This window comes from Colossoma macropomum, unplaced genomic scaffold (genome assembly GCF_904425465.1).
Source record: "Colossoma macropomum unplaced genomic scaffold, Colossoma_macropomum, whole genome shotgun sequence".
Lineage (NCBI taxonomy): Eukaryota > Metazoa > Chordata > Actinopteri > Characiformes > Serrasalmidae > Colossoma > Colossoma macropomum.
In genome coordinates this window covers 8,475,536-8,485,747 of record NW_023494785.1, presented here as the reverse complement: position 1 = coordinate 8,485,747, position 10,212 = coordinate 8,475,536, and the positions used below count along the sequence as shown (strand labels likewise).

General features: G+C 41.0%; 1 protein-coding gene across 1 annotated transcript in view; it reads left to right on the top strand.

Annotated features, from left to right (window-relative positions):
* The window catches only part of adarb2 (adenosine deaminase RNA specific B2 (inactive)), a 275,159-nt gene that overhangs the window by 245,783 nt on the left and 19,164 nt on the right, over nucleotides 1–10,212 (top strand). The window contains exon 7 of the mRNA XM_036582349.1: nucleotides 4,438–4,612. Coding sequence (XP_036438242.1) covers nucleotides 4,438–4,612 — 175 coding nt within the window. The remainder of the gene's footprint in view (nucleotides 1–4,437; nucleotides 4,613–10,212) is intronic.

Sequence of the window (10,212 nt, the reverse complement as noted above, 5' to 3'; positions counted from 1 at the left end):
GGTTTGGTGTGAAATGTGCGTTTCCAGAGAAATTTACCGAGTCAGAATTGCTCACCATTATAGTACTAGGAACCAGACGTCTGAAGCATTTAATGGCTCTAAAAGCTACATTCCATTAAGTTGTTACACAAAACGATTATAAATACATTGCCTGATACCTGAGACATTGTTTTGTGGTAGTTTTGTTATAAAGTTTTGGCCTGAAAGGTATTTTTACTATAAGCTATTACTCTAGGATTACTTTCCTCTCAAAACCCCTTTTCAACTGAGATCAATGCGCACAAGTTAATGTGCTTTTGTTGATACTCGCCTGTAGCTACAGCCATTCAACATGGCTAATAGTGGCAGCAGTTTTTGTTTAATTTTTTTTTTCAGTTTTATTACCTATTTTAGAAGATGGCAAAATATTTTTTTGAATTTAGCAGTATTTTACTTTTATCAGCGTGATACAAAAATTTATAAGACACATATAAGCTCACTGGTCATTTTGGATATAAGGACGTCTGGTTCCTAGTACTACAATGGTGAACAATTCTGACTCTGTAAATTTCTCTAGAAAGGTGCATTTCACACCAAACCACTCTGAATGGTTTTGTTTACGTCTAAGCCGTTGAATGATTAAGTAATTTTGCAAAATCGGTGGAGTTCCCCTTTAAGGGCTGCTTAATAAATGAAGGGTGCTCTCTGACTTTTGCACAATACTGAATATACAGATCAGGCATAACATTATGACCACCTCCTTGTTTCTACACTCACTGTCCATTTTATCAGCTCCACTTACTATATAGGTGCACTTTGTAGTTCTACAACTACAGACTGTAGTCCATCTGTTTCTCTACATACTTTGTTAGCCCCCTTTTACCCTGTTCTTTAGTGGTAAGGACACCATGGACCCTCACAGAGCAGGTACTATTTGGGTGGTGGATCATTCTCAGCACTGCAGTAACACTGACGTGGTGGTGGTGTGTTAGTGTGTGTTGTGCTGATATGAGTGGATCAGACACAGCAGTGCTGCTGGAGTTTTTAAACACTGTGTCCACTCACTGTCCACTCTATTAGACACTCCTACCTTGTCGGTCCACCTTGTAGATGTAAAGTCAGAGACGATAGCTCATCTGCTGCTGCACAGTTTGTGTTGGTCATCCTCTAGTCCTTCATCAGTGGTCACAGGACGCTGCCCACAGGACGCTGTTGGCAGGATATTTTTGGTTGGTGGACTATTCTCAGTCCAGAAGCGACACTGAGGTGTTTAAAAACTCCAGCAGCACTGCTGTGTCTGATCCACTCAGACCAGCGCAACACACACTAACACACCACCACCACGTCAGTGTTACTGCAGTGCTGAGAATGATCAACCACCCATATAGTACCTGCTCTGTGAGGGTCCATGGGGGTCCTGACCACTGAAGAACAGGGTAAAAAGGGGCTAACAAAGTATGCAGAGAAACAGATGGACTACAGTCTGTAACTGTAGAACTACAAAGTGCACCTATATAGTAAGTGGAGCTGATAAAATGGACAATGAGCGTAGAAACAAGGAGGTGTTCATGTTTTTCCTGATCTGTGTATTTATATATATATATATATATATATATGTCTTTATGTAGTATGGCACAAACAGTACCAACTGACTGTAAGACTCTCTTTCCCTATTTCTCTCTCTTGTTCCATCTATCATTTTCTCTCTTCCTCTTTTTCTTGTCTCTCTCGCTCTCTGTCTGTCATTCTGTATTTGTCTCTGTCTCTTTCCTCTCTCCCTCTGTCCTTCTCCCTTACACGCATACATGCTCATTCTGTTTCCCACTTATGCCAGTTTTAAAGTCTTTTTTTTAAGGGATCATCTTTTTCCTTTTTTTCCATTTAGAGTTTCTGAAAGCATCTGCCACGCTTTTGTCACTGGCTGTCAGACAGCGTTCTTCCCCTTTTTATGTCGCGTCCCATCCAGGGCCTTCTCGGCTGACATTTTAATGCTCGACAGATAAAAAGAGATGGATATTTATTCGGATGTTGGGCTCTTCTTCTTTTTTTTCCTTTTTTTTCCGTCTGCGGGATTTTTAAGCATGATAAATGTTATCTTTTTGACAGATTTCCATCAAATAATTGCGCGGGTACATTCATCACCCTTCACTTTTAAGCCAGATCAATGTGTTTAGCCACTGTACCCATGCATTTTTATGTTGATGGTGCGGGGCTTTTTATGAGGAAGAAGGCTGTCTGTGGCAACTTAATCATCAGAGTGGAGGGGGGAAAACTGTCTCTGAGGAAAGCTTTGAACTTCTCTCACTTGGTCATTAAAGCGTTTAAGTGTTCATCAGTCAGCTTTTATAGATTAGCAAAATGGCTTATGCTCTGGGCCTGCGTAATACCTTTTTGCTTCTCGCATCTCGCTGAGACTTCAGAGAGAGAGAAACTCTGAGCTTAGCGCTGGTCTGTCTGCATCCGCACAGCCATGGCAACAGAGCCAGGCAGGGAAATGAATCTTTAAGAAGCTTTGGGAGAGCGGTGTCTGATTATTTCCTTTTTCCCAGCCTTGTTAGATCTCAATGTGTTTATCTGCACATGCAGGTCAAAGAATGGCTCAGAATCCTGGACTTTTTTCCCCTCCTAAATACGTTTTTTGTATACGCGACGCAAAACGTCCGTAATAACCGTCATCGGCAATAGGAAGAGAGAAGAAAGCTCAGTGAGCTGAACCTGAAGACTTGGGAAAGTTACTTTTGCAACAGATCAGATTACCTGCTTAAAACTAGCTTAAAACTATAATTAGGAATGTGTATTAAACTGAATACAGAATGGCAGTAACGTTAGCCTACTTTCTTTCTGAATACTTTTCCAAGCCATTCAAACACTGTCAAAAGTAAATCTTTCTTTTCTCCACTTATTTCCACCCTTAGAAGTTTAAATATTATTTGCTATAGATCTAGTATTTATTACACAATTATTGCAGTGTAATTACATTGTGTAATTAATGCACAGCTAGTTTTGTAATGAATTATATTAACTTTCAGTTCACTTTCTGTATAAGCCTTTCAACTTTTCTCCAAAGGCCTCTGAAGTTGAGTTTTCACACTGTGGTTGGCGCCGTGCCCATATTAGGAGCTCCAGGTCTTGATTTCTCTATAGGGAAAATGAATGGCATTTTCCAAAATCACTGCTATTGTATCCTGTTGTAAACTAAAAGAACTGATATGCTTTGCTGTGCATACATACTTTCTCTGAATGTCACTGGATCCTCTAAATTACGAGGTCATTAAGCAGTCAAAATATGACGATTGCTGCCTCAGAGGTAGCACTGCTGCACACTAGACTGACATCATAAGACTGGCAACCTCTCAAAATATCCCATACATACCAGTAACCTTTGTTAAACATGATAGTAAATTTAAGGGGGGTGGGGGTCTCTGATCAAACAACTCAGTGATTTGGACCAGTTGTAGTCAGGAGGAGGTCTCGGAACAAATGACTCCGTGAATAAGACCAATCACAGTCAAGAGGAGGTCTCAAAACCTACGGCATGGTGATTAGGGCCAGTCACAGTCGTGGGAGGTCTTAAAACAAACAAGGTGGAAATTAAGACCAGTCACAGGTGGAGGGGAGGTCTCAGAACAAATGATGCGGTGATTAGGACCAAGCACAGTCAGGGAGAAGAACAAAAACCTTCGTGTTCGGAACCAATTTTGGGGCCCTATTATCAGGAGATTGTGAGTTTGACTACAGCCTTCTGTAGCTGGCAGTCCAAGAGATTACAACTGTCCTCGCTATCTCCCTCCATCACTAGTGCAGGCCTCTTTTAGCTAATGCAACAGAACTGGCAGTTAGTGTTCTCCTCCAAGTGTGTTCAGTCCAATGATTTTGCATTAGCAGCATTACAGTCATGGCTGTGATTACAGTCAGGGGAAGGTCTCAGAACCAACAAAACAGTGATTATGACCAATCACATCTGGGGGAGAGTCTCGAAACCAACAAAACAGTGATTATGACCAATCTCATCTGGGGGAAAGTCTCAGAACCAACAAAACAGTGATTATGACCAATCTCATCTGGGGGAGAGTCTCGAAACCAACAAAACAGTGATTATGACCAATCTCATCTGGGGGAAAGTCTCGAAACCAACAAAACAGTGACCAGTCACCGTCAGGAGGAGGTCTTAGGACCAACAGTGTTTAGGATCAGTCACGGTCAGGGGAGGATCTCAGAACAATTGACATGGTAATTCGAAGTTCTGATGTAGGGGCACACACTGCATCATACAACCTCAAACCACCACATCATTTTGACCATAAAGACACCACTTTGCTTCAAAACACTGTTTTTATTTGAAGTGTATTGCCAGTTTTGAATTCATTCACTTTGTTCATATTTTTGCCTTATTCACTTGTGTCCCTCTGTGTAAATAGCCGTACTCTCTATGATGCTCATGCTGTGTTATTAATGCAGTCTCAGTGCACGGCGGCAGACACCTGGTGAAGAAGTTCCACAGCCACTTGCGGACCAAGATTGAGTCTGGGGAGGGAACCCTGCCGGTCAGATGCAGAGCGCCCGTGCAGACGTGGGACGGGGTGCTTCAGGGCGAGCGGCTCATCACCATGTCCTGTACAGACAAGATAGCCAGGTTTGTCCTTGTTATCTGTATTGACAGCATTGTTCAAGCCAGGTCTGCCCTGTAACAGCTCACCCATCATTGCTCAACATAGACATTATTTTCCACATAATATTCTAGATGATAATAGTCAACTGAGGGACTGTATGTGTCCAAAAGTTTGTAGACATCTGCTTATCCAGTGTTTTCTTCTGAAATCAAGGGTTTTGAAAGGAGTGCGCCCCCCTTTGCTGCAGTAACAGCCTCTGCTCTACTTACAAGGCTTTACGCTAGATGTTGGAACATTGGTATGGGGATTTGATTGCACTCAGCCACCAGAGCATTAGTGAGGTCAGGTACTGATGCAGGATGATTAGTTCTAAATCACTCCATCTCATTCCAAAGGCATTGGATGATTGTCCATCACTCCAGTGAACACAGTTCCACTGCTCCACAGCCCAGTGCTGGGGGGCTTTATACCCCTTTAGCCGACATTGAGTGCAGTGATTCCCATTCTATGATGAGCATCCCATTCTATTGGCGGTCTACGCCACTGTCTCTTTTTAATTTGGGCTAATATACGCTTACGAGTAGTTTGGTTTTCCTCCCTGATCTCAATTTAAAGAGGGAAAGAGGAAGCAATATTTTCATTGGAGGGAGGGTCTGCCTTTATGGTGGGCTTGCTTGTTTAATTTTCATTATACTTCATGCAAAAAAGGAGCATTTAACCGAGCACTTTATTTGCTCCAGTCTGTTGAATGTACTGAATTGAGAGGCTTGTATTGAATGATACATTACAGTATGTTGTATTGTTACACTCCTACCTGTGAATTGGTAGCATTCAAATGAGGTCATACAGCCAAACAGAGATCATTACATGACATCATCCCCAAAGAAACAAGGCATTGCATATGGTACAGGGCTTCTCCCCTGAGCCCATGCCAGAGTCATCATTCACTGAGTCTGCTCAAAAAACAAGCGGCTGTGTCCAAAGGTTCACACCGCACTGAGCCTAAAACCTGCCAGTCCTAATCTGAGATGCTCCGGCAGCGGAGCTCGAGCAGCTTTGGCCTGTTAGCACACAGCGGCTGCTAACAGCGTGAGCACTTAGATAGCAGTCCCTGCATCCCCAGTGACAGAGCCACTGGGACGTATTGATTTAAGGTTTATCTTTATTAGAGGATTACTTTTTATGAAGGCACGTTTGCGCTGTTTAAACAGACCACTTTTTCCCCAGCGCCTTTTAATGGCAGAGGAAAAGGTTGGCCTGATATTTGCCTTTAAGGATAGCACGTCACTGGCAGCAGCACAAGGCCCAGGCACCCTGGCTGGCCACCTGCAGTTTGGCACTGCTGTTGTCTAATGACCGCTCTTGTTCTGAGATGTGGATTTAATAATCCCTCAGTAATTAGTTCCTATAGCGGATATGTCATAGCGTTAATCCATGGTCCCCTGGGCCTGCTCCTGCTGTACTGTGGTCTCTTAAAGGGACCATATCATGGAAAAACTGGATTTTATTTGCTTGATGAAAAGCTTGATGTCTAATGTTAGTTTGAACTACTTTGAACTCATCATAGTTGTGATGTCAGAACAATGAAGACATTTACATACAGAGCTCAAAAGCAGTCTTGGGACACTCTCTGGGTACAATTAGTCTTGTTTATGTATTACTTCCAAGCTAAAGTTATTATTTATTCATTTGCATCAGAAGAGTTACAAAAACTAATGCTAATGACCAAATTTGAAAAAAACTTATTGAAAACTTAAGACAGGCAAGTCAAAGTACTCAGATATTAGTCTGATAAACTCTCTTGCCTTAATGTAGGCTATTATTTAATATTTTATCAGGGTTAGTATTTAGTTGCATGTCCCTTATTCTGGAGGACAGCTTGAAGTCGTCTAGGCATGGTATGCAAAGGTTTGCACAACTGATGCTCAGCCAAGCTTGAATCTTCTCTTTTGAACAGACAGAGCACAGCAGGTTTGAACACTTCCTGTCTCTTTCCACCACTTTATTTTACTCTTGATTTTGGAATTTTCAGTGTCCCTGCAGTCCTTCTAACAGGCACTAGAGAAGAGATATTTTTGACAGATTAATTCAAGTATTTAAGGTTTCTAAAGCAATATATTTCCAAAAGTTGAAGACATTTTTAGTCAGGTGTGTTAGATGCAGGCTTTGCAGGAGTAGCATTGGAGAGCTCTGGTTTGAACATGACGTGAGTGTTTTTGAATGAGTTCTCTTTTATTATTTTTTTTAAATGGGGGGTCAGGTGAAAGTTTTTTAGTTTACTGTTGTCTAGTTGGACAAAACATCTTGATTGATAAGTTACACTATAGCTGAAATTACATAAGCTTGTCATAACAACTGGCTACATAATTGTTTATAAATGCTTATTCCAACAGGCATCATTTGCTGTAAAGGTTATATGGTAACACTTTCTATGAATGTCACCTTTGTAAGCATCTATAAACACATTTATAACATGTTATAATGCCTTCATACGGCATTATAAACATGATTATAAACATTTATAAAAATGAATTACACTGGATTACACTTTATAGCCATGTTTATTATACATTATGAATTGTTAATATAATGCATTATGAGTAGTGTTTATAACATGTTATACTGTCACTGCCAAAGAAGTCAGTCCCAGCTTGGAGACTGCAAAGTAAAGACAAATACCAAGCTAACGGTGGTGTACATTACCTTTCCCACATTGGGTAAAACACTGATGGCAGCACTAGTTTAAACTCTGACATTTGAAGCCTGTAATGTGCTTTACTGTGTATGTTTTAGTGTTTCAGTAAATCCTTCAGTAAATACTTCAACTTGAAGCCTCACTCTTAACACTGGAGGAGGCTTTAGTACAGTACGCTTCACTTTACTTAGAGCGGACAAATATGACTCATGAGCTCTTATAATTTGTTATGAACAGTACTTGTAATGTATTATGTTAACAATTCATAATGCATAATACGCATGGCTATAACATGTAATGCATTTTTATAAATATTTATAGCCATGTTTATAATGCCTTAAGAATGCATTAGAACATGTTATGAATGTGTTTATAGATGCTTACAAAGGTGACATTCATAGAAAGTGTTACCACATTTATGTAGAGTTATGTCATTTGTCAAGACAAGCTTATGTAGGTGTCATGAAGCCTTATGAACAGCACCCTACAGTAAAGTGTTACCAACATGACCCTACATAAGACCTTCACAAATATTAAGCCTGCATTCATAACATTGATAACCACTTATTGTGATAGGCCTCAGTTGTCATAAAGGTTGCATTTGCTAGCTTTGACATCAAGTTGATGTAACATCTGTGTGAGGTGACATTAGGTTATGTTATGACACCTTCTGGGGGGACTTCGTAACTCTGTCATAATGCTGATAATATGACAGCTTGCCAAGTCAGACTGGATGAACATACGTGCGTCTGCTTAGGTAAGGAAAGTTCCTTTGTACTGTTTATGAGATATTAGCTATGTAACATTATCAGCATGCACCAAGCTACAAGTCAGTTGTTATATTGTTCCCTCATTTCACCCAAAAAATTGTCATGACATTCCAGTGTCAGAAGAAATGTCACCTCAAATGATATGAATGTTACATTAACTTGACATCAAAGTATCAAAGTTAACAGAAGCAGCTTTTGTGATAGATATTGGAATAAGTGTTTATAAATGTCCATGTAGGTTTATGACAGTTCTTTGTGCATCTGTAGCCTTACAAACACTGCCCTGTTGAAGTAAATATGAAGAGATAGAGAGAACAAGGGAGATAGACAGAAAAAAGAGTGAGAGAGAAGAGATTGCCCTGTTGCTCACGCCCTCTATCAGTGTGAGGGGATCAAAGACGTTAGCCCAGCCTTAACGGCGTAATGAAGACCGGGAGCGTGGTTTAAACGGCACTGTTAGCCTGTGAGTGAGCGCCGGGCAGGAAAGGAAGCTGTTTAAGGCCGTAAGATGACACTGTGTTAACAGACTGTGAATGGATGGGTCTCTCTCTCTCTCTCTCTCTCTCTCTCTCTCTCCCTCTCTCTCTCTCTCTGGTTCTCCCTCCTCATTCCTCTCTCACGTTCGCACCCTGTCTGCAGACTAGCTGAATGTGCGAACTTCACACATACACAGGCAGCTGTGTTTGCATTTATTAGCATATGCTCAATTTAATTATGACCATCAGCTTCCCTCCACTTGTCATTGTTGATATTAGGTTTCTTAAAGGTTCGTGCCAGTTCAACACGTCACTTCACCAAGAAAGCCAATAAATACAGATGCAGTTTTCTCAGATGTACAGCCAGGATTTAGTGATTTTGGGGCTCTAGGCAAAGACAGCAGTGGCGCCCCCTGGGTGCACTTGTTTAAATTAGATGAGGCTCTGGGCCTCCAAGTGACACAACTGTGCACGCTAAAAAAAATGATATCTTAGCAAATGAAATCATCATGACGACTAAGTTATGTGGCTGAGTTATTCTGTCATGACTTCAAACATTTGGCATCTGTTATAAAAATTTCCAGTAATTGTATCATAACAATGTTAAACTGCTGTATAGATTACTGAAAAACTGTTACGTCAACCTGTGACAGCATATGACATCTGTTTATGGCATTTTTATGTCAATGTTGTGTAGCAGGATTCAAGTAACATGTTACTAGAATACAGTGCAGTGAAAAAGTATTTACCCCATCCTGATTTCTTCTATTTTTGTGTATGTCAGACTTCAATGTTTCAGATCATCAAACTACTTTTGATACTAGACAAAGATAATCCAAGCAAACACAAAATGCCGTTTTTAAATGATGATTTCATTTATTTAAGAAAACATGCTGTTCAGCCCTACCTGGCCCTATGTAAAATAGGACTTGCCCCCTTTGCTGCTAAATCAACTAGTTAACCAAATTCAATTGACTGTTGGGTTAAATTTCACTAGACACACCCAGGCATGATTACTGCGACACCTGTTGAATCTAAATATCACTTAAGTAGAGCCTGTCTGCCAATGTGAAGCTAGAATGTCTCAAAATGCAGCACATGATGCTACGTTCTAAAGAGACTCGAATACAGATGTGAAACAAAGTCACTGAAATCTATCAGTCTGGAAGGGGTTACAAAGCCATTGCTAAGGTTCTGGGTCTCCAGCAAACCACAGTGAGAGCCAGTATCAACAAATGGAGAGAACTTGGAACAGTGCTGAACGTTCCCAGGAGTGGCCAGGCTACCAAAATTTCACGAAGAGCGCATCGACGACTCATCCAGAAGGTCACAAAACAAGCCAGATGAACATCTTAAGAACTGCAGGCGTCAGTTGCCTCAGTTAAGGTCAATGTACACGATTCCACAATAAGAAAAACACTGGGCAGAAATGGCATCCATGGGAGAGCTGCAAGGCACAAACCACTGCTGACCAAAAAGAACACAAAGGCTCAAAAAACATCTAGATGACCCCCCAAGACTTTGGGGATAATATTCTATGGACGGATGAGTCAAAGGTGGAACTTTTTGGAAGACGGGTCCCGTTACATCTGGCATGAAGCTAACACTGCATTCTACCATAAGAACATCATACCAACAGTCAAACGTGGTGGTGGTAGTGTGAAGGTCTGGGGGTGCTTTGG